The 26263-nt window shown below is 36.0% G+C and overlaps 1 protein-coding gene across 1 annotated transcript in view; it reads right to left on the reverse strand.

The window, feature by feature from the left end:
• LOC149798472 (uncharacterized) overlaps positions 1–26263 on the reverse strand; it is a 59211-nt gene that overhangs the window by 26912 nt on the left and 6036 nt on the right. The window contains exons 2-8 of the mRNA XM_089963669.1: positions 12428–13095; positions 11241–11336; positions 10138–10377; positions 9654–9688; positions 8834–8970; positions 3578–3889; positions 613–924 (exon numbers count right to left, since the gene is read on the reverse strand). Of these exons, the coding sequence (XP_089819795.1) occupies positions 613–924; positions 3578–3889; positions 8834–8970; positions 9654–9688; positions 10138–10377; positions 11241–11336; positions 12428–13078 (1783 nt within the window). The 5' untranslated portion in view covers positions 13079–13095. The remainder of the gene's footprint in view (positions 1–612; positions 925–3577; positions 3890–8833; positions 8971–9653; positions 9689–10137; positions 10378–11240; positions 11337–12427; positions 13096–26263) is intronic.

Below are 26263 nucleotides of genomic sequence, written 5' to 3' on the forward strand. Positions count from 1 at the left end.
CAGTTTTAATGTTCTTATTGTAACATCAAGACAACACCGCGATTCTTAGAGGACAAGTACAATTGTGAATCCACAATTACATTCATTTATACTTATACAGAACTATTTTTTAATTATTTTGGGTTCAATGCATAATAATGTGATTCAATACATAATAATGTAAGTTCCTTGAGTTTTCATTTTTTAATATGGATAATTAAATTCTATGTTGACTTTTACAAAAATTCTTCTTCTTGTTCCTTTCTGTTACTTAGTTTAGGACCATACTGTGGTAATACAATTATCAGTATGTTCATCGACCTGCCAATCCAGTTAGTTATCAATATTTATATAAGAGTGTAACATTTGGAGCGACTTTCTTGCAATTTATAGTTCAAATAATTGAAGAAGTCATAATAATTAAAACATTCCCTATTAGTTTTGTCATCTGTTTCAAATAATATCTATCGAGGCCAAGCATGCCCATTAAATAAGTGTTTGCAAATAATAGTTACCAGTTGATAATTATAATTATACCAGCGCTGTCCAATATCAAAGCAAACTAAGAAACAACAATTCGAGAAAAAGACTATTATTATTATTATTATTACTACTACAATTATTATTACTAACTTTTGACTTTGGGGTCCGTCTTGAAAATTGCTGAATCAAAAGTGGTCTTCCCATCTGGCAGGTATGCTGTCACTCTAACGGTGTATTCTGAATCCCATTTGAGGGTTGTCAGTCTGCATCTGTTTTCCACAATCTTTCGCTGCAAAACTGTTTCTTGTGGATTGCAAAAGTATGAAATTTCATAATGGTCCACTTGCTGTGTTGCCAACCATTCGACATCGGCAGATATTGTCCCATCCTTTTGAAATTTGGTAACCTTTATTGCCATAGTTTCACGTTTTGAAGATACATCCGTAACGACCGGATTTGGATCTGGAATAAGTTTACACATACGTGACCAAATATGTGACATATTCTGTTCTGTTAAAAATGAACTCTGAATATACATAGACCTCACTCATTATTGAACTCGTCTAATCTGGTAATAAGAAAGTTTATAGACATTTCCTAACAAAATCGTACAAAAAATATTCCTTCCATATCAGTAACATATAACAATCATATTACAAGCATTCTTCTTCTTCTGCTTCTTCTTACTCCGATTTTTGTGTTTAGTTATCACAGCCCACATACTTTCATTGGCAAGATGAAAAACAAATGTCAGCAATTATTAGGTGGTGTTTGATGTTGCAGGAGTATAATAAAGTTTAATAGCAGATGCATTCAAGCATGTATAGATATATATAGTGTCATGCATCCTTTCTGTCATTCATATGATTTCATCTTATGTAATTTTTTGTCACATGTATATTCAACTGAAAGATAAAAGAAAGCTGTTTTGCATAAATGCTTTCCTTGATGAGGGGAGCTGTTATGTATATTTAATTTGCATTATTTGATAGGTTCTTTATTTCATTATATGATATGAATAATTATATCTTGAATTTGAGCATGTCCAAAATCAAGTTCATGTTTTATCTGACTTGAATCATTAGTTGATATAATTCAATAAGAATACTAATACAAAGCTAATACTGTCTCTATGAGTATGGGTCAACTATTAGGATTATTATCTTGGCCTGTGTAAGGGATATTGTGTTTATTATGTTCTTTATTATTATCTTAGAAACAGACCTTCTAATTATAACTACGATTTATCTTGCAAACATTTGGACCCTATCAGAATGAAAATTTCCATAAGGTATGAGGTTTTCTAGAAAATGTTGATTGTGTCTTGATGTAAAGTAGGTGACTTAACATTTTTTTATCAAGAAATTGTATATTCGTGCTTTAAAGTCTTGAGGCAGAATCGTCGCTGTGTCAAACGTTGGAAATTTTACGGAAAAATACTAATGTTTGTTTATAACTTTATTCATCAGAACTTGAGTTTTGTAATTCAAGGATAATATGGGATTTAAATCACAATCCCATAAGTTGTTTTGTCTTACATTTTCACTTCTGTTTTATAGGTAAATAAATTATTTGTTGAATTTTACAAAGCTTGTTGCTTCTCACTCTTTCCCATTACTTTCTTTTAGAACCAACTTTTCGTAATAATGTTGTGATTGAGCTTAATAGTACAGCAATACAATCCTGGCTGTACAGAGCAAATTCAAATTAAAAACATGTTAAAATAACAATTACAAAAGGTTTAAGGATGTTAAATTCTTCAAAATAAAACAAAATATAGTCCCACATGAAAAAATGATCAGATGTAAAGATATTAACGTTTTGTAAAAGGCCTTTGTAATAAACGACAAAAGCAAAGCAAGTCCATGGCCTTTTTTTTCGAGTCCATGATGATTTATATCAAGTATGATAATAATCAAAACTCCAACCCAGCCCTGTATTGTCTTTAGTTGTGACCACATACCTAAGGTGAAGGGAGAAAATTAATGAATTGCTTTAGATTTATACCAAGGATGAAGAAATCCATCAATGTTTTTAGAAAATATACGGAAATGGATATATTTAACCAAACCTCAAAATGTTGCTCCCGCCATTGATAAGACATGACTGTCATGAGTCCCCTCCCACTCAGATTAACTCAATAAAACTGGGTATTATAAGAAGTCACGCAGTATCATCACTTATTTTCTAAATATATGTTAGGACTGTACTAAATTTGTTTAGGCTAAGTCAGCTAAGATATGCAAAGACATGCTTGTATACGTTTTGATAAATTTCTAAGAAATATCAAAATAAGGGACCATTTTTGTTACAAAATTATATCTTTAGCTAACATTATTTAATTACTTCTACTAGACAACATGGAAGAGTTATAGTAAAAAATATGTGTCGTACAAGTTGCTTGTGTAAATTCTCAGTTGCGTATAACTTGGATGACAGAAGTACATATATATGCATGTCTGTGAATGCATCTTACTGTACATTTAGTTTTATGTGCATCAAAATTAAAGCATTAAATATGGCACAGTTGACAACCTTATCTCCTTATCTATGTTATCCATCTTTTTAGCTGTGATGTATTGCATTGTTTTCACTGACAGTAGTTTATATAAATATACTTGTAGAATTTTTGCAAGTGATCAAGAATGTATTACTGATACTATCATTATAACTTGTATACATATTCAGTGGACTAAAGTAAATTATTACATCTATCTTCTGTTTCTGTCTGCCTTTCATTTTCTCTTCCTACCTATTTATTTATATTTCCCTACCTACCAATCCAGTTACCAATCTATATTTATGCAACAGCATTGCGTCTGGTGCCAATTTGTTGCCATTTATCAGGTAAAATAATTAAAGAATGCTTAATAATCGAAACACTATCTTTTAATTTTCTCAGCTATTCCAGCTATTGTATATCGGGAGTACGTATACTTTATCAATAACAGTTTACAAGCATGAGTGAACATGTGATAAATTACACGTGTAGAAGCTTTGTCTATTATCAAAGCAAGGATAGAAAACCTATTTGGAAATAGAGTATTACAATCATTCTTCTTCTTATTATTATTATTATTATTATCATTATTATTATTTTATTATTATTATTAACCTTTCACTTTGGGATCCGTCTTGAAAATTGCTGAATCAAAACTGGTCTTTCCATCTGGCAGATATGCAGTCACTCTAACTGTGTATTCTGAATCCCATTTGAGGGTTGTCAGTCTGCATCTGTTTTCCACAATCTTTCGCTGCAAAACTGTTTCTAGTGGATCGCAAAAGTATGAAATTTCATAATGATCCACTTGCTGTGTTGCCAACCATTCGACATCAGCAGATATTGTTCCATCCTTTTGAAATTTGGTAATCTTTATTGCCATAGTTTCATGTTTTGAAGATACATCCGTAACGACCGGATTTGGATCTGTAATAAGTGTACAAATACGTGACCAAATATGTGACATATTCTGTTCTGTTAAAAATGAACTCTGAACATACATAGACCTCGCTCATTATTGAAGTTGTCTGATCTGGTGATAAGTAAGTCTATAGACTTTTACTAAAAAAATCATATAAAAATTATTATTATTAACCTTTCACTTTGGGATCCGTCTTGAAAATTGCTGAATCAAAACTGGCTTTGCCATCTGGTAGATTTTGATCTCATCAAGATCACTTGATCTACACAATTTGGTATATATCTAAATAAATTTCATTGAGTTTTTGTTCGCAGATTTAACTGAATGGGTCACAAAAATCAGAGAATGTAGCCATATAATTTAATTACATGGATTGCTAATAATCATCAACCAAGAACTATCAGTATCAAGCTTTCTATTCACACTGACTGTAAACCAATAAATATAAAATAATGTCATGTGAAAAATAATGTAGACTGGTTTGATTATCAGGGCTTATAACAATAATAATTGATGATGCTGAATGCAAACACTCAATCATGGCTAAATTCAGTTGAATTTATTAAAAGTTATTGGAGTACTGTGTGGAAACAAATGTGGGTGGATTTGACAATGAGGAATTTAAATAGCATTAAAAATTGGTGTATAATATTTTCAATCAAACCCTGCTGATGCCTCATCATTATCAAGTTGAATACCAACTTTTTGTTCAAATTTATTTAAAGAAGCCATATTGCACAAAAATGTGTGTGGGTTCGAAAATCAGGGGCTATAACTCTGCTAAGTAATGTAGAGAGGTGATAATCGAACAGAGCAAGAGTCTCCTCAATATCATATAGAATACTAAATTGGGTTGGAGAGCAAAGGTGAAATGAGAGTTATGGTGCAGAAATAAAATTGGGTTGGTGTGATAATTGGAACCTATAATGTTGCTAAAATACAGAATACTGACAATCTAATATATCCAATGTCTCATCGATATAAAGCAACATACCAACTTTGGTTGAAATCCAATAATACCCAACAGTTTCACGGTGTGGAAAAAGTGGGTACCTTTGGCAATTGAGGATTATAATTCTAAGTGTTAACTTGGAAGACTGAGAGCTGAACTCAATCAGAATCCTCAGTTTGGTCAAGAGGAAAACTAAGAAAGGAGTTACTGTGTGGAAACATCAGTTGCTGGGTATAATAGCATGAGCTATAACATTGCCTAAAAATAATGAACAATGCTGAAAATCAAATGTATCCAAGAACTTGTCAATATCAAACAGCACATTAATTTGGTTAACCTTTGACAATACCAAATCGTTTTTATGTACGGAAAAGAAAGTAAATGGCTCTGACAATAAAGGGCTATAATTATGCTAAGCGACAGCATAGAAAACTGACAGTCGCACTCAGTTAAGTTGTCATCGACACAAATCTTCATAACAAATTTGACTCAAAGTTATTAATAGTTAACGGCATTATTGTGTTTAAATCAATATAAAAAAATCATCCATACTGCGCTATTGCTGATGGAGCTGCAGTAGTTCAGTTGTTAGTTGAGTGGACTCCAATGGACAGATTCTAAACCTGCCCAGGCCTGCCTGGTTCGGATGTACTGATGAGTTCCAGGGAAAGGCACTTCATTGATATTTTCTCACCATGCAGTAACCAATAATTTGTTAATAATGCGATAGATACAGAAACGCACTCACGAAACCATAACTCTGCTAAACAGTTATATAGAATACTGATAATTGAACATAATCAGTATCATGCTGCATACTAGGTTTTGTTGAAATTTCATGGCATGTAAGAGGTTTTTGTGGAAACGAAAGTCATATGGACAGATGGATGGAAGGGTGAACATATCCAATTTAACATCCCACATAGTCTAGACGTGTTGCCAGTGGAGAAAACAATATGATTGCCAGATTATTCTTAAACTAATGAAATATAAAAACTAAGTTTAACAAGGGACATAACTCTATAATATATGGTCAAATGATAATGTATTTGCGGAACATGGAACTGCCACTACAATGCCTGAAATCTGATCTGAACACATTACCTAAGAAAGGTGTGATAGACATTTGCTGTTTTATGGGATTTATCGCCATTGTTCGGCACTTGGCGGTCAACATATATGGTGGAACCCAGAAAACTCACGGAAAGAACCACCGACCCAAGAGAAGCTACTGGCAAGTTTGTGCACATATCTACCTTTGCTGAGCCTAGAAGTAAGATGTCTGTGATCTATAAAGGCGAGCGCAGACAGATGGAGATACATGTACATTATGGACAAACTAGAGTGACACTGTTGTAGCTTGGTATAACATCTTGTCATCATTGACCTCTTTGAAAACATTACGACCACGCTTCACTGACCAAACGTTTTAGATCAAACCAAGTATGTGAATTAAACTGTGTTCAAAAGAAATTGGATGCATATTCAAAACACGATATCTCAGATATATAAGCCAAATCTGCTCATGAACGAACTTATCTAAGTGAAAATTTAGAAGTGTTATGTATATTAAATTTGGACTGTTTGTTAGTTTTTTATTTCATTATATGCTATTGTAATGTAACATTGTGTGTTAAACATTGTCTAAAGTTAAGTTTATTTTCTACTCAAACTGAATTATTGATTTTTTAATTCTGAAAACACATATAAAATATTCTCTATATGTGTAGGTTTAATATCAGGATCATTATTAATAGAAGGAAACATGTTTATTTTGTTCCGGGTCTAGGCTATTGAAATTTCCCTACAATTTACCTAATGTACGTGACATAGTCCAGGTTCTGTATTATAATTTTAGTAATAGATTTTTAATTATAAATAAGATTTTAACTTGTGAACATTATGAATCTTCTAGAAGTTTATTGTCCATTAGGTTTTGTCTCCTTTATAGAGGGGCCCCGAGTGGCCGAGTGGTCTAAAGCGCTCACCGTTATGGATCACTACCATCTCACCTCTGTCTGCGTGGGTTCGAGTCTTGGGTTCGGCCAATGTGGTTATGTGAGAAAGCTTGCCAGTAGCTTCTCATAGGGGTGGTTCTTTCCGGGGTTTTCCTGGGTTCTTCCTCCACCATTAATACTGGCCGCCATGTACGGCCTATCTTGTCTGAAAAATGGTGATAAACTCTACAACAACAACAACAACAACTCTTTTATAGAAAATGCTAATTGTGACTTGAGGTCAAGTAGAGGACTATATAGTCTTGTTACTGGAAAAATATTTATTCGTGCATTTAGATCTAGCAGAATCAGTCTTGTATTATTGTTATGTCCAAAAGTTAATTTGGTCTGGAATTTATTTCTTCAAACTAATTGATTCAGGGAATTTTGTCTCTGGAAATACGTTCATTAAAAAATAATGATCTTGGACAGAGTCAGTCTGTGTAGTGAATTCAAACCTGCAATTACCATGTTTAGAGAAAATACTGTTGGTACAATAACACAATACAGACCATGACTGGCACATCAGCACCTTCCGCATTGGACTCAATTTGGATTTCCACTAACGTTTATTAAGAACTTTTATTATTAGGACTTGTGTCTGTTATTCTGGGATTATTTTAGGATTGATTCGCAATACCGTAAGTTCTTTTCTTCATTTTCAATTCGTATTAGAGGGAAACAAATTATTTAATTTTATAAGGCTTGCTGCTTTTCATGTGTTTCCGTTACTTATTTAAGCAGCACTGACTCATAATAAAAGAACTGTCACAGACCATTTGGGTTAAATCATGTACAAAATGTGGATGCTAGGGTATTCACAAGCTTGTGGATGGATGCTATTTCTTTCTCCCCTTGCAACAGCTGTTGAGGAAAATACAAAGCAATATCTGACATAAAGCCGAAAATATATAAGCTCGTTTTCCTTTGTTTATCGTTAATAAGAGCTAAATCAGCTTTATGAAATGTTGCCCCACCAAATGTTAAAGGCACATTTTTTTTTCCACGAAGCTAAATCTTAGTAATACACCTCTGTCAATATATTCAGAATCAGACATTGTCAAAAATAATATTTAAAACATAACTGCAATGCTTCTTACTATTTTCATATTAGGTTACCATGGTCCTACTCTTTGATGAATTTTGTTAATTTTACTCCAACCTATGTCCAATCTCTTAAACTTTGCATGAACATTTTCAGGCGCATTATAAAGAGTGGAACATTTAAAACAAAGTGTCTGTACTAAGATGTCAACAGAGCACTTCTGCACCAGGTACAAGCATTAATATTGTACGCAAACTATACCATTGCAGATCAACTCGTAATGTATATCTCACACAGGACAGTGACATAAAAATATTTTGATTGATGGAATAGCATTTTACTCCATTAACTACTTATTCTCCATTATAGCATTATACGTCAGTAGTTATTATGTAAAACTACCATCATTTATTGAAATCAACATTTAAGTGATGTGAAATTCACACAAATAAAGCTAAAATGTGTGGCCTAAAACATCTGCATGGGCCTTAGAAGTTGAATATCAACTATATACAAAGAGGGATGGTATGATGATTAAGAAAATTATCCAGAAACATTGTGATTCTCAACTAATGTACAGTGGCAATGATGTTCATGAAAAGGGCCAGCTTTTCTCCCATTTCACAGAATGCATAAACCTGAGTACATAATTGCATTGTGTAATGTATGGTATATTGTCAATGGAACAATATTATAGCCATATTCACAAAACACAAGGAACAAACTGAAACCGTACTACCATGTCATAAAAAGAACACAGTTAATGTCACTGGAATATTCACAGCAAAGTAAACAACCTCATGTGCATAATACTCATGGTCCATGATGTCCTTTACATATATCCTCAAAGTTATTGTTCTGTCCGAACCTAAACTTATTTCTGGCATGTTATGTCTGACGATTTTTCCGAATCATACATTTTCATAAAAATATATAAATAATCTCTGCTACTAACCATGAACCGGGAGCCTTCTCTCAGATGGACAGATATCCCACATGGCATTGGATATAATCTCGTTCATTAACTGTTCAGTGGGCAAACACGAGTCATACTCAGTTCCTATTGTTGCTCGCTGTATGCAGTCCTCTGTGCTGAAGTATGCAATAACAATGGCAAAGATTAAACATCAAAGTAAAACGGTGGGCATAGGTACATAATGGATGAGTAATTTGAGATACACGAGATAAGAAACATTTTCAGTCTGCTTATAAATCTACTCAGAACTTGAACTGCATATTTTTACTTCATTTTGTTATGATCATAGGAAATTATGGTTCACATGCCAAAAGCAATTCCAATGAATTGAAGACAAGACCATTTTTTCTTTTAATTACTGAGTGCAAGATCAGCAACATTTCACCCAAGAAAGCTTTCGGGGAAAGGACCATGATAACACTCAAAAGAATAAAAATAAACTACATAATTTCCTCAAAATCCCTTTCTTTGTAACAATCTAAAATGATAAAACCAAACATTTGTTACTTATACTTATTGCGTAAAATATAAGGAAAAATTGCTTCTTGCTAAGGTCTCCAGCATGAGTAAAACAACCCTGAAAATGAACGAAACCTTTAAGGTTATGCTGCCTAAAATTTCAAAATGAAGTACAGCTCAAATTACTTTCTTAAATGGATGTAGGTACTTGATGAAGATTCTGATGCATCAAGTATATTTTACAATTGGTGTATCTGATAATGAAAACAAATTAAGTTTCAATATAGTTTGAAGAAATGAAAAAGCGTGTACAATGAGAAATGTATGATAGAACGATTACATTGGTCCAATCTCGTTTTGCAGTTCTTTCAGTTTCTGAAAATACAGAAAATACATCAAAGTGAAAGGATTTTAAGACGGAAAAAAGAAGAGACTGATATATATATTATATATTATATATATATATATATATATATATATATATATATATATATATATATATATATATATATATACTGTTTGAAGCCAAATATCATCTTTCTATTCATGAGCAATGGAAAAGCAGAACTGTCATTCATGGTGTATTTTGTAATACTGCAGATGTAAATTATACATGTTATTCTTTCAACACTGTACTATACAGACACTATATTAAAAAAGGTCATTAATTGTGTCCATATATAAATATATATATATATATATATATATATATATATATATATATATATATATATATATATATATTGAAATAATTTAACACTACAAGGCTTTGCTAGTATTTTGTAGAAGAAAATAAGTACTGCATTTCTCTGCTGAGTACTCACTATCAAAAACAGGTTTGCATCATCATTTGTAAGGCTGGATAATTCAGAAAAGGCAGCTATCTTTATCTTCGTTTTCGCTTTAAGATCTTCCAATTCGCATAAACGACTTTCAAGAGATGTTACACGCCTTTTCAATTCCTCTTCCATCCTATTTTCTGCTGTCAATTTTCTTCTTTCCACTTCTTCTGTCAGTTCACCAAGTCGCTGAACAAGTTCAACCTTTTTCTCTTCCACCTTTTTCTGTGAATATATTCGAAAAAGACAAAGGGTAGTAAAATGAATGCTAAGAAACCATTTTAACTTTATTACACATATTGTCTATTAAAATATTTAAAATAATCACATAATAATATTATCCCTGCATTCTCTCAGTGAATATATATTTAATACTATTTTTAACGGTAGGTAATGAAAATCGACTTATCCTTAAATGGTTTTTGCCGTTACTTCTGTTTTGGGAATAACATATTTGTTTTATGACACGCTAGACTGATGTCTGCTTGTGTAGAGTTATGTGCTCAAATTTAAAATAAATGATCATTTTTAAACAAGGCCTCTTTTGAGACACTGTTGTGACTTTTTAGCTCTGATCCAAAATTGTATTATTAAGTAAGCGAAATTCCTTTACTGTCCCTAGGGGCATGTAGACATGATTCGGAAACAAGTTTTTTCAGATCCATTTACAACAATAAAAGATTTAATTGAAAAGATCAGCAGAAAACACAACTACTTTATCTACTTTTAATATTATACTTTAGTGGGTTTGTGGGTTTTTGTTTTGTTATTATGCTTGAATTTTTTTCTATTAATTTATGTTTAAGACTAGAACTGATTACGCAGAATAAGAACATTACAAAGTGTAGATACAGTATAGATACGAACTGTTACAATTACTGAACAGCTACAGAACAAGAAAATATAATGAATCAACTTGATCTGGTCATGGAGATAATATGAATTCTGTCAAAAAGCAAAGCATTGGAGCTTTGAAGCTCAAGACACTTGTCAATATCGCAACTCCTTCTTTAACATGATGCAGTTGAAGATAAAGATAATGTATTGAGGTCTTATTTAAAATATTAACAAGATTGTGAGAAGCTTACCCGTAAAGTGGATATTAGACTGGTTATATCAGCTAATCCCTTCGCTAAGTCTTGGTCTTCATCCAGAAGCCTTGCTAGAATACACCTCACTTCCTCCTAAACAAGATACAAATTAATTAACATTATTTTATTCTATGTCCAAAATATGCTTCAAATAATATTGTTTATTCTGCTTGATTTATATACTTCCAATCAATATCTATAACACTCTCATGAATAAAGCAAACACTACCTCGAGACTGAACTGTTTACAACTGTTTCGATAGAAAGCACCTGTAATGTTAAAGTAAATGCAACTGTTCAAGTTTTAAAAATCCATTTATGTCGTTGCTCATAGTGAAAGCAGAAAATTAAATTTACAATGAATATGAATATGAATTGCTGGGGGTGTTGTTATCACATGTCCTTAGAACTAAACAACCAGTAATCTAGAAATGTTTTATTGGTCACGTGGTAAATTTGTTTACAGCACTCATCACACCTAAATGATTATTCCATGTTAGGGAAGAAAAAAATGGAAGGACATAAGAAACGATATTAGCAATTCCCAAACATATTTAAATGCATAAAGATACCTTTATGTGCTGGAAAATGGCTGTATACTCATAAACCCAAACGAAATAATAACATTTTCCACCCACCAGATGGTTTATGTACATCCCACCAAGGAATACCGTTGATCCTGGTAAAACATGTTTCTATACTGTCCTAACAACAATGTGAAACAGAAACTCATTCTAGTAATATCAAAATATTTGTTTACTTAGTATGGATTAGTTATTACAGCAATGCTTAGCCCATATTGTATGGTTCTCATTTATTTTAAATCAATGTTCTTATCCAGAGTCCGATTAAAAGGGCTGAGTTTGTTTTGAATATAACTGGCATCCTTTAATTTATATAACAGTGTAAATATTACGATCACAACTCTGGTAGTGAAGTAAATGGAAATTTGATATGGAGTAGAGATCATGAGATGTGAAAATATGGTCTAAATTATGAATTCTCAGACCAAAGCTTTACTGTTTGTCTGCACTATGAAAGATCAGAAATAACAACTGGCTGGGCATCAAAAGGCGATAACTATTTTCAAAGCTTTAGTGTTCATTTCTGCACAAAATATATAGGTGTTATCAATCCATGACAAACAGAGACATAAAACATAATCATTCATAAACTAGTATTACCTTTTTTTGTCTAACAGCTGACATCATTTCTATTGTGACATGATGCTCATGGATTCCAACTATGGAACTTTTATCTCCCTTAGCGCAAATTTCATCACAAGAAATACAGTATCTCTCTCTTCTTAACTGGTCACATTTTGGAGTATCAACAGATTTGATTTCGGATACAGAGGACAGAAAAGCAGGGCTGAATTCCTCGTCTTTGTGTTCCTCTCCATATGCATCCATAATATGCACAAGCTTGTGACTGGCCAAAACTCCTCTTTTTGGATGCAGTTGTTCCAGACACAATCTGCAGTAGCTTACTTGGCACTGCAAACATTTCTTTATCGCCCTTCCCTTTTCATCATCCTCACAAACGTCACATGGGAAAACTTTGTCTCCTTTCACTGACTCTCGAAATTTGCAAACTATTGATGCGAGAGTAAAATTCTTTGGCAAGGATTCTATGTGCATGTCATCCTTTGCCTCAAAGAGATGTCTGCAACTTGGACAATGGAGCCAAATATCGCTATCATTTTCCTTCTTAGAATGAAGGGCTATAAGGCATGACTTACAAATGGAATGGTGACATGGAAGAAGCCTAGGATCTTTGTAGAACTCCAAACATATTGGGCATGTCAGCTCCTCAGCTATATTTGATGTTGCCATCACTGATCATCATTTATCTGTAATAAACATGAATACTCATTTAAAACATTAGTATTCACCTGAAAATATGTTGTATGAATGCAAATTTTAACTTAAAGGGAACATGTCATGAAATTTATGTTTACAAGACACATCATCAAAATATATTTGGTCCAGTTAGTATCAGTCATGCAACTTGGTTGAAACCAACAAATGGTCGGCATGACACTTTTTCAAAACGAAATTTTAATTAAAAGCTGATCTAAAGTTGGCGATGAAATATCTTCAAAATGTAAAAATAAAAGATTTGTCAGCAATTGGAAGATGAATACCAGTTAGAAATCTGTCTGCTAATTAACGTCAACCTTACTTTCACTATCATGTACAACAAGCATTGTTCATCGCTGTGATGTGTGCATGCCTGTAGTTTTATCAAATTTTAAATCAGATTTATAGTCTTGTAAACACTTTGGAAAACGCTGCTCCTTGACTATTCACTGACTAAAAAAGTTTCATCTGTCAAAAAGTTTTCCTCTTAGCAGGTTCTACGTGAGAAACTGATTCAGACTCCAGCTAGTACTTAAAAATTTCAATCTGACACAACTTATAAGAATCAAATGTCTGATAAGACTGAAAGATATCCTTATCTCTTTCAACATGCACTAATTGCAAGAAAGTTAGTCACATTATTTCTGACTGCTTTAAGGGAGACAAAAGCAATAGCATTTCTAAATGCTATTGTTTATAAGAGGTGAAAGTTACAGCCATTTATTGGAAACAAGACATTTGTCATGAACCTATGCAAGGCTGCATATCTTGAATTGAGATGCATCAGGTCCATTCGCAAATATCTTTCAGCTGATGCCATTAAAACACTTGTGTGTTCATTAGTACTTTCAAGACTGGACTACTGTAATTCAATTCTATCTGGTTCATCTCAATATCTGCTCCAGAAACTTCAAAAAAGTCAAAACACAGCTGCTCAGATCATACTTAGAGTACCACGATCAGAGCACACCTCCCCGCTGCTCTGTAACCTATAGTGCCTATCCATTCAATCCAGAATCAAAAACTTAGAACTTCATCTCATCATCTGGAACTCAAAAATTTTTGTGCTTAAAAACTACCAAACAATATAAAGTTTGAAATTACTGAAATGAGTCCCGAATTTGTGTTGAAATATATTGCAAAAATGGATGATTGTAAAGCTACAGGCCTTGATATGATTGGACCAAGGTTACTAAAGGTAGCTGCACCTGCAATTGTAGAGAGTATAGCTTTCATTTGCAATGAAAGTATTAGGTCTAATAAATTTCCACAAACATGGAAAACTGCCAAGGTTATACCATTGCATAAAGCAGGAATAAAAGATGATGTAAATAACTAAAGACCCATCTCTATCCTTCCTTGTCTCTCCAAATTACTAGAAAAACATGTACATGATTCTTTTCTCAACTATTTAAACACTTATGATCTTATTCATGATAATCAGTCTGGCTTTCGCCAGAATCACTCCTGTGAAACTGCACTTGTATCTTTGATTGATAAATGGCTGAAAGCATTACATCAAGGAGAAATGGTAGGCACTATTATGGTTGATTTTCGTAAAGCTTTTGATCTTGTAGACCATGAAATTTTGCTTGAAAAACTAAAAATCTATCAATGCAGTGAAAACTCCCTCAACTGGTTTACTTCTTACTTAACCGATAGAGTGCAAAAAGTATCTTTAAATTTGTCAACTTTCTTAAAGTAAAAATATTAATTGTGAAGTACCACAAGGCTCTATCCTTGGGCCTCTGTTATTCATACTATTTATCAACGATTTACCTCTTAAGACTGGAACTTCAGTTTCTTCCACTGACCTTTATGCAGATGATACTACACTGTCTGAGACTGGTAAAACCAAAACAGTACTTGAAAATAACTTACAAGATGCTCTCAACAGACTTTAAGTATGGTGCAAGGAAAACAGTATGATCATAAATACAGAAAAAACGAAAGCCCTACTAGTTACAACACAACAAAAATGAGCAAGGCTAGAGAGTGACAAACTCCAGGTTCTGTTTGACAAAGTGAGCCTCAATATGACCTCTCAAGATAGAATTCTTGGTGTATTCATGGATAACAATCTTACTTGGTCTATTCACATTAAACATATTTCAAAAAAGGTTAACTCTTTATCTCTGGCTACTGAGGAAAATCAAAACATACATTCCTCTTCAGTAAAGGGTCATCTTTTATAAAAGTTATATTCAGCCATATCTGGACTACTGTAATGTAATTTGGGGTAATACCTCTAATTCATACATAACAACACTTTTAAGACTCCAAAAGAGGGCTTGCCATTTAATTCTAGATCAATGTATTGACAATTTTCAGGATGCAATGAATAATATAACGATTTTAACAATACATGAAAGAATATTTCTTAGAAAGGCCAAATTGATGTATAAAGTATCCAGAAAAGACATTCCTGTCTATCTAAGCAATATCTTTCACCAAAGAGATGCTGATGGCACTCCAAATTTAAGGTCCATAGGAAGTAAAAATTACATTATATCAAGGCCAAAGAAAGAATTGTTTAAAAAATGTTTTCAATATACTGGTTCACTGGTATGGAACAACATTCCCAGTGACATAAGGCAGGCTCCTAGCATTTCATCTTTTCACAATCAATGTCTTAAATGGATGAAATCTTTAGAAAATTGAACAGTTCTAGTACAAAAAATTACCACCTGCTTTTCTGTAATTTTGCATCATTTTCATAGCTGAATTTTTCAATGCAGGATTATATTTTATGTTTTATATATGTTTATGTTTTCACTGATGCCTGTGAATGCGTTCCAGGCTTGATACTTTGAATTTTAAAATTACTTAATTATTTAGTGTCAAGCCAGACTCTTCACATCATGTTGTATATTCTGTATATATTGCACATAAGAGATAGAAGGCCTCAAGGTAGATTAGTTTTGTAACTAACTGAGTTACCTTCTCTAAATAAAGTCTTTATTATTATTATTATTATTATTATTATTGTTATATGATAGTAGGTTGTTTGTGTATTAGGCAATGATATTAGCTAGATCTGGTGAATGCGATAGACAATATCTGACAAAAAAGATAGGGAATATTTGTTAATCACAGATGAAGGAAAATCCTGAATGTATGTATATTTGGTATAATATTTTTATTTCAAGGACAAAACAAAATAGTTCGACACCTGACTGTTGAGTGGGTAGAGAGTGGAGTCCCCAACGAAGATTTGATGACCTGAAGAGGCTAGGAGAGAGAGAGAGAAAGAGAGAGAGAGAGAGAGGGATACGAAAGCACCGACCGATCACCAACAGTGATATGAACAGGACCGTAAGCAATGGGTGGTGCTGGCGTTGTTGGTAGTCTGAGTTCGACCTGTCACCCGATCATATGATTAAATTTGTTCTATCGATAACAGAATGGCAATCAGAATTTCGCATAATTTTATTCACATTATTCACATGTCGTTTTGCTTATATAATTGATTAAATTTTTGTATTTTACGTACGGGGGAGATCGTGTTATTATGTGTGATATCTCTTCTCAATTCTGTGCATTCCATCCCTTAATTTCATATTTTACGTTATTAATCACTCGACCCGGGTAATAACACCGTGGTCGATCATCACCTAGATAACAATAAGGAAAAACCTTATGGAGCGGGAAAAAGCTATCATATTAATTCGTACAACATCACATTGATCTACTTAGATAAAATGAATGCCTGGATGGATAGATTAATAGCTGCAGCTTTAATACCTTTTCAATTCGGGTTATCTCAAAGTTCTGTGTCACTCATTCCTGTATTTATATTCGTGGTAATGAACTTGTCTGAGCCCTAATTGGAACAAGGTGTTTAGGATTAAAAGAAAATCTACTTTTTTAATAAAAAAGAGGTGTATGCTTATCTTTCGATAAAACTGTATAAAGTAAATTGTTGTCAAAATTTTCGTAAAATAAGAGTGGAATAGACTTTTCAGCATGTATGGCCATATAATCAGATATACGCAACTATGAAAGAATATGCAGGAAATATCTAGTATTAAATATTTCGCAGCTGAACAAAAGACTTCTCTGTCAGATAGGAAGAGGTAATGAAGTGTGCTCTTCAAAATGAATGTGATGTATTTTGCCTGAAAGTTTATCTGAAATGAATAAATAATTTTGTTTTATTCTGCTCAGTGAATGTCTATGTTACAGAAAAGTAGCCAGGTATTTACTTGATTGGTCAAAATTAATTATAACCATTGTTTTATTCATGGCTGTAAATTGTGCAGAATGTCTTTAATTAAATTGAATCTGTTACGATAGTATTACTTACATACAATCTATAAATATATGCTTAGGTATGTGTTGACAATTATTAATAGCAATCTTAATGACAAAACTTAATGGCGCCTTTGCTTTAATTTCTAGTTGGCTGATGAGGTTTAGATGTTTCTGGAAGAATACAGTAACTTCCCATTGGTTGGGCTAGGTTACATGAATAGGGAGCTTCAGCACAAAATGAGTAGTAAGATCCGTCTCGTGGGATCTATCGACAAATACAGTCCAAGTAGACGATGTAAACATAGAGAGAACTGAGCAATCAGTGTCATTCTAATATTGGAGACATTCTTACTTCATGTGTTCCTGTTGTAAGTCTTCAGACTTGTTTTATGATGTATTTAGATATTATTCGAGATGAAAAACATTCGTTTGGACAGTTCAGTGGAAATAGAAAATGCTCATTATTTGGACTATAGTATTATTCTGGAACTGTGATTTTATTTATTCGATGTGATTCTGGACAATGCCATCTTGACTACGTCAGTTCTTGTAGGACCAGTAAATTTCCAGTTTTGAAATTTACAAGGACTTTTCATTAATTTAAGACTTTCATAGGCTTTTGTAGGGATCAGTTTGGATTAACTTCTTAACACAGTAAGTTCCTCTCACATTCTCCACTTATAACTTTGACAATTAAATTGTTTGTTAAGTTTTACAAAACTTGTTGTTTTTTGCTTCTTCCAGTTACTTAGTTTTTGACCATATAGTCATAACAGCATCAATTTATCACAAAGTATTAATCAATTTTTACTGGATATTCTTTCTTACTATCACAATTATATTTAGACGTAAGGGGAAAAAATGTGTTCTGATATATAACAGTATCTTAAAAGCTATATGGTTTCAATAAATCAATATAATGGATATTACATTTTAGTAAATTAAAGTTCCTCTATACTTGAATGAAAGATTTGTAAAGACTGTATTTACCATAATATATGTGGGGACAAGATAAAAATTACAGAATTTATGTAAGTGTACATCACATTTTGTGCTTGATTGTAAGTATTTAACTACATGTATTAGGCTTATCGGGCATATTGAAACTTAATAGGACTGCACATCTTCTTTGGGAGTCGTCAACAGATCAATGAAGAAATCGAAATAATGTTCCATGTCTCTAAAAGTTTATATCCTACAGTCGTGTTATCTGAGATCTTACTACAATAAATGTTGATGATACAATGCAATAATCGTTGCACTGATAAACAATTATCAAAAGTAGTAAGGTGGGCCACCTTACGTACAATGGAAATTAGCATTACAGAGACCCCTGGGCCACTTTACGTACAATGGAAATTTAACATGGCGAAAAATCGTGGGCCACTTTACGTACAATGGGAATTAACATGGGAATAAATCGTGGGTCACTTTACATACAAGGGGAATTTAACATGGGGGAATAGAGTTTGGGCTTGTCTAGGGACAAGGGGAATTGAACATGGGATTTTTTTTTTTTTTTTTAAATTTAAAAAATGGGGTAGGCAATTGAAAAGTCATTCTCTTTTCGAGAAATATGCGTGGCCCTGAAAAGGGCCTTTGGGTTTATGTTAATGTATCCATTAACATAAAGGGCACTGCATTGGTCTTCTTCTTGTCCTTAGGCTGCGTCTCACTGTTGGCCCATAAATCAGCACTCTTTTGAGGCATCCTTGTCTTTCTACGTAGATCCTACGTATCCACAGACTGGTGTTTGTCCTGTGGACAACGGTCCACTTGGATCGGACATACATGAGCATGTCCGTCCTGAACATCATGGAAGACACAAGGGTAGATGATTCGACTGTGGTCCACATCTTGAAGTGACGAGAACAGGTGAATCAATGCAGTGAGCTGGGCTTATTTATAGGTAGAGGTAGGATTGAAACGGATTGAGTTCATTCACCAATCCAAACACGCGTTACAAAATTCAGTCAGCCCGCATCCAATCCGAAGAGAGCAGTCTGTGACGTCAGTTGGTCTATATAGATTCGCTAGCGCTTGTGTGCAGTCAATCTATGCGACAGTGATTCAACATGACGGAAATTCAGAAAACGATCCATTGGGGTGCACCAACAGGGGAGACTGCCCAAGGGAACCCAGACTTACTTTCAGAAGAGGTGAATTGGGATTTTGTGGATTTTCTTTCCTCGCAAGAATTTGTTCCGGAACCTTCGTTACCTTCTTCATTACCGCAAGTGGAGAATTTTAGACAGAGACAGAAAGAAGAATTGGAGAAATTTATACAACGACAAAAGGAAGCGGAACAAGCTTTTCTCCTACAGCAACAGCAGCAAGAAGAAGAGGTAAGAAAAAAACAACAGCAAGAAGAAGTAGCAGCAAAGAAACAAGAGGGTGAAAATCAAACAGTCACGGTACTGTTGGACATTTTAGCGGAGTTAAGAAGTCTGAAACAAATGTATCAAACTAAACACGTCAACCCTGTGACTAAGCCTACCATACCACCCTTAGTGATTTCAACCCAATCATCATCATCATCAACGTTATGCAGTCCAGAAGTAGGCCTTGGCCGTGGCAAAGGCTTAAGACAGTTAAAGTTGATTGCTTAAACTCACCCCTACACCAAAATAAAAAGGCCCTTTTCAGGGCCACCCACATTTCTCGAAAAGAAATACAATTTCAATTTGCCAATAACTCAAAAAAAAACAAAAAAAACAAACAGCCCATTTCACCCCTATAGTACGTGTCTTTGTATGAGTGTGTGAGTGTAGCTTCTTATTTTAAAATCAAAACTCAAAGACACTTACCTTATATCATTAATTTATTCTTTTATCCATTTTTACAATCCAATTCACAATTCACAACACAACACTTTAATATAAAGTTCATTGACTTCTTCTTTCTCCTTTTTAGTCTCTCTGTTTTTTGAATTTCTTCACCTTCTTTTCCTCATTTTCTTCCCTTCTTCTTTTCTTCTCCTGTTTCTTTGCCTCTTGTAAATAGAATTGTCTTCTTTCTTCCTCTTCTTCCTCTGAAGAATCCCTCTCTTCCTCTGAAGAATCCCTCTCTTCTTCTGAAGAATTCCTCTTTTCTTCTGACTCCTCGTTTCTTTTTTGGGCAATCTGGAGACCAATGTCCTTTTTCTTTACAATAATAACAGGTATCTTGACTTTTGTCTTTTTTAGCCCCTGTTTTTGTTCTTTTTTGACGGTCTGGACACTCTGAAGACCAATGCCCTTTCTTCTGACAGATATAGCAAGTATCTCGACTTTTATCTCGAAAGGAAGGAGAGTAGTCCGTGGGCTGGTCTGAAGAGAATTTTCTAATGACCCCTCGCAAAGCTCTGACGAAACGTTCGATTTGGTTAGTCTCTTCCATCGTTGTGCTCGGCTTGAGAGTGAAATGAATAGTGAAAAGGACAAGACACACACCCTTTCATATACGCTGGTCTGCCATGACTATAAATTAGTCTATGGTGTTTAAACTTGAGTCATTTGACGTTTTTCACTCAAGATGAAATGATCCTATTCATTTGAGAAGAAAGAAGAAGAAAGTAAGAGGCAGAAACGTGATCTATCGCCTCGTACCAGAGCTGAAGTCTTGGCACAAATTCATGCCAGTGATTTTGAACAGGACATGAGTGAACCAGAATTTGAAACCTCTAAACCAAGTTCGCCACCCTTAGTTAACCCTGAAAAATACTATTCCATTCGAGAGACGGAAAAGCGCTCCTCTAGAAAATTTAGAACCACGGCTTACAAATACACGGTGAAGTTTAAAGATTTCAAGGCTGAAGTGCCGTTAGAGAAAGCAGAAGTGTTTATCACTGGGGTGTGGGATTCTTTGCTCACTGCACTCAAGCGACAATGTCAACCCAAAGAAGACGATCGCTTGAGACTTTCCATACAACACGACGGTTTGAAATCCCCTGTTTGGATCGAGTTTAGCACCCCTGCAGAATTGACCGCTTCCAAAGTCATGGACAAGATTCAACACGTACAACAATCTAATGACCAGTTTGACATCACCGATGGAAAAGCCACACTGGACATGACCCACGTCTCTCCTCCTCAAGAGACTGGACGCAAAAAGATGTTATTGGTGGACGACCTTCGCAACACCAAAAAGAGTCTCGTCCGAATTAACAACACTCATGACCAGATGTGTTTAGCCCGTGCCATCGTGGTGGGACGAACCTATGACAACAAGAACGACACGGTAGAATGGAAAAGAACCTGGAACACTATTCAACGTTCCTATCGAGCCAAACAACGAAACGAAGCAGAACTCCTGTTGCAACAAGCTGGCCTGTCCAAAGACACACCATGTGGCATTCCTGAAATGCAAAAATTGCAAGATGTCCTAGCTCCACGATACACCTTGAAAGTGCACCCTCAAGAAATGCACGGGCCTCTGTTGTTTCGAGGCCAAGATTTTAAGGACGGAAAATACATTCATGTTTATTATCACGATGACCATTTCGATACCATTACCACCATCACCGGATTCCTGGGATACAGATATTACTGTGAGAAATGTGAATATGGTTATAACAATCGAGAGCAACACAAGCATTGTGGCATGAAATGCCCAGGATGTTTGGCCTCACCACCCTGTCTGAGCGAAGGACCAGTGCCTTGTTCAACTTGTCTGCGCACGTTTGTCAGCCCTACCTGTTACCAACAACATCTGAAAACACAAGGTTCACAGAAGAAATGTGCTTGTCAACTGCTGAGATTGTGCCCTACCTGTGGACAAGGCATACTTACCAATAATGCCAAGGCACACGTATGTCAAGGAAAGAAAAAATGTCACATTTGTCACTACATCGTGGACTTGGAACACCAATGCTACGTGCAAAAATACCAACCCCCACCAGAGAAAGAGGACGGTCACAAGAAGAAAGGCAATTTCATCTTTTTCGATTTCGAATGCATGCAAGAGACTGGCATTCACATTCCTAATTTCTGCGTGGCTCATCGAGCGTGCGAGAAGTGCATTCAAGAACCTATCTTCAGCAATTGCCCTCACTGCAGCAAAATTCCTGGAGGGCGTGAAAAAATCTTTCGAGGACCAAAGACGCTGGACGATTTGGCCCAATGGGTCTTAGACCCCATCGACAAGACGTGGAGCAAAGAGGACATCGAACATTACGGAGATTGTCATCGTCATGCCACGGTGATGGCTCACAATTTCTCCGGATATGATGGAAAGTTTCTTTTGAGATACTATACGGAACAAGGCACCGAGCGTCTTAAAGTGACTTTGAACGGAGCCAAAATCATTTTCATGCAAGTGGGACAAGTACAGTTTAAAGATTCGATGAGCTATTTGGCCATGCCTTTGAGTCGAATGCCTAAAACGTTTGGAATGACAGAAATGGCTAAAGGGTACTTTCCACACTTTTTCAATACGGAAGCCAATCAACACGCCGTTCTACCCCATTTGCCCGAGGCTCACTATTACGACCCCGACAACATGCGTACCGAACGAGAAGCTTTCTACGCTTGGTACCATGCTCACGCCTCGGACCCTTTCGACTTTCAGGAAGAAATGCTAAAGTATTGTCGTTCCGACATGGACATTTTACGGCGTTGCTGTGGAAAATTTCGAGAACTGTTCATGGAACACGGAGGGGTCGATCCTTTGAAAGAAGCTTGCACCATTGCCAAAGCGTGTTCCTTAGTGTATCGACAACGATTCATGCCTGAAAACACCTTGGCTGTCATCAGCCCTCAAACGACCCACTTTGTCAAACGTCAATACTCGGTCAAAGCCCTACGTTGGTTACATTACTTGTGCGACAAGGAAGACAAATGGATTCAGCATGCCCGCAATGGAGGGGGTGAAAAGACCATCGGAACATATTCGGTTGATGGCTGGGACTTAGAAAACCCCAAGATCGTGTACGAGTTTAACGGTTGCTTATTTCACGGATGTCCCGTCTGTTACCCTGACTGTAGCACTAAAAATCAGTTTTTACAACGAACCATGGAAGACTTGTACCAGGACACTTGTCAGCGGCGCTTAAAGTTGGAACAGGAAGGATACCAAGTGGTGGAAATGTGGGAACACGAGTACGATCACCGTATGAAAACCGATCCCGAGTTTAAACGCCTCGTGGAAAGCTACCAGTTCATGGACCCGCTGAACCCGAGGGATAGTTTGTACGGAGGAAGGACCAATGCCACCTGTTTGTTGTACCAAGCCGATGAAGAGAAAGGAGAAGAAATCAAATACTTGGACGTGTGTTCGCTGTATCCCTACGTGTGCAAATATTGTCGCTTTCCTGTAGGGCACCCGCAATTGCTGACGGAACACATCGACCTGAAAAACATTCGACAATACGAAGGCTTGATCAAGTGCAAAGTTTTGCCTCCCACGAACCTATACCATCCCATCTTACCTCACCACTGTCAAGGCAAACTGATGTTTCCCTTGTGCCGTACTTGTGCCGAAACGTGCAACCAAGACCAGCCTTGCCATCACAGCCAGGAAGAACGGGCCTTGACGGGAACTTGGGTCAGCGTAGAATTGTTCAAAGCTCTGGACATGGGATACCGACTGTTAGAAGTGTACGAAATTTGCCACTTTCCCAAGACACAACAATACCACAAGGGTGACCCCAGTCAGAAAGGCATTTTCGCTGACTACGTGGATGCCTTTTTGAAACTGAAGCAAGAAGCCAGCGGCTATCCGTCCTGGTGTCACACTCCCGAAGACCAAATAGAATTCAAAGAGAAATACTATGAACAAGAAGGCATCTCTTTAGACCACATCGAGAAAAACGAAGGCAGGTGATCATTTGCCAAAGTGATGTTAAATTGCTTGTGGGGTAAAATGGCACAACGACCGTGTTTACCCAAGACGGAATATTTGACAGAACCTTCCCGCTACTTCCAGATGATTCACGACAAAACCATATACATGAAACACATGGACGTCGTTCGTGAGGATTTAATCTTGGTCAATTACGAAGAAGATCTGGACTTTGTACAAGACGACCCTTTTGGAAATGTCATCATTGCGGCTTACGTGACAGCCCATGCTCGCTTAAAATTGTACGAAGCTTTAGAACTGTTAGGAGAACGCGTCCTGTACTTTGACACGGACAGTTGCATTTACATCCATCACCCGAGTCAACAGCACCCTAACATCGAAGGAGACCGTTTAGGAGCCTGGACAGACGAGCATCCCGACGACAAGATCCTAAGTTTCGTCAGTGGCAGTCCCAAAACTTACGGCTACGAATACCGGGACAAACAAGGAGAAGTGCACACGACGTGCAAAGTGAAAGGACTGACTCTGAATTATCGTACCAGTTGTGTGGTGAACTTTGGGGTATTGAAAGAAGCCTTACAATCGAGAGAGGATGAACACTTTAAAGTGACCACCTATCAACCGAACAAGATTGTACATTTACCCACTCACCACATCGTCAGTCGGCCCTTGGAAAAAGTCTATCAAATCGTGTACCAGAAGCGAGTTCGACTTCCCAATCATTTCACCTTACCGTATGGACACGTTGGTATAAAACATTGGTTGTAAGAGGATAGTCACCTGCTAGAAGGATGACTTCGCCACAGCAAGAATCGAGTGAGAAACCCGATGAGAACTCCAAGTTCAAACCCTACCATTTTCCAGTCTTCTTACCTGACTATTGTGATTGTGCCCGTCGATTGGACATGTTTCAGAAATGGCCTACGGATAGGGAAGGATTACCTTCTTCGCATGTTTTAGCTAGAACAGGATTTGTCTACTTGGGACCCGAGTCAGGATTGGGATACGAGGTACAGTGTTTCGCTTGCAGACTGAAGTTACGAATGGATCTATGTATCTATAAAGATTCAGCTATTCTGGAACATACTCGATGGTCTCCGCACTGCCCTTACCTTTCTATGGCCTTTCCACCCATCACACTACGGTACAATGTTGACGGTACCTTAGAGATGGTACCTTCCAGAACAAGACATAAAAAACATAAAAAAGGAAAGATGTACAAGCTTGAGACTGCATTGCGACTAGTATAAAAAGGGGCTATGGTCAAGATCAATAGTTCATTGGGACTACCAAGACCGAGCGGACAAGATGAATACTTTCAGAGAAACACAGAACAAGTTGTTTAGAAAGGCACAATTCAAGTGTGAGGCTTCAGAAGTGGAATGCGATTGTGAGCCTTGCGATGGGTACGATGCTGTACGTTGTGACCTGAGCGATGCCGTAAAGCATCATGGGAACTTTAGTGTCACTACCCCTATCATGGAAAGTGATGCTGTGCGTGTCAAACCTGAGGGATGTGAAAGTGATGCCGCTCGTCCTCTTGGACATTTTACTGGGTTTCGTTTTAAAGGGGAATGTTCACCTTCACGTCTACCCCCTTACGGATGTCATCCAGCCCTGAGCAAACTCCTGTTCATGTCACCCAACCCTCATCGAAACGAACCTGTGAAAGACGAATATTCGTTTCCTGTGCGTTTGTTGGAATACTGCGACTTTGAAAATCGTCTTCAATCGTTCAAAGCCAGAGCCGGATTTTTCTACTTGGGCAAAGGAGATAAAGTCAAGTGCTTCAGTTGCGGTGTGTCACTTCACCACTGGGAACCGCAAGATTCGGCCTATGTAGAACATGCTCGATGGTCACCGAATTGTCATTACTTACCCTTAGTGGGACCGAGACATTGAAGTAACTTACCATAATCTGTTCATGGATACTTTACAAGAGAACATTCGTGCTTTGCCTGTGGAGTTGAGAGAACGCATTTACCGAGAGCTGGTGAAAATACAAGTGAAATGTAAAGAACAATTGCATCCGTTACGTCACCGGTGTTTGAACCACTGGTACCTGAAGGCTATACAAGGACTGATTCAATTGAAAGTGTTCCATTGGACAGACATTGATCAACG

This window comes from Sinohyriopsis cumingii, chromosome 6 (assembly GCF_028554795.1).
Source record: "Sinohyriopsis cumingii isolate HCF-2022 chromosome 6, ASM2855479v2, whole genome shotgun sequence".
In the NCBI taxonomy this organism is placed as follows: Eukaryota; Metazoa; Mollusca; class Bivalvia; order Unionida; family Unionidae; genus Sinohyriopsis; species Sinohyriopsis cumingii.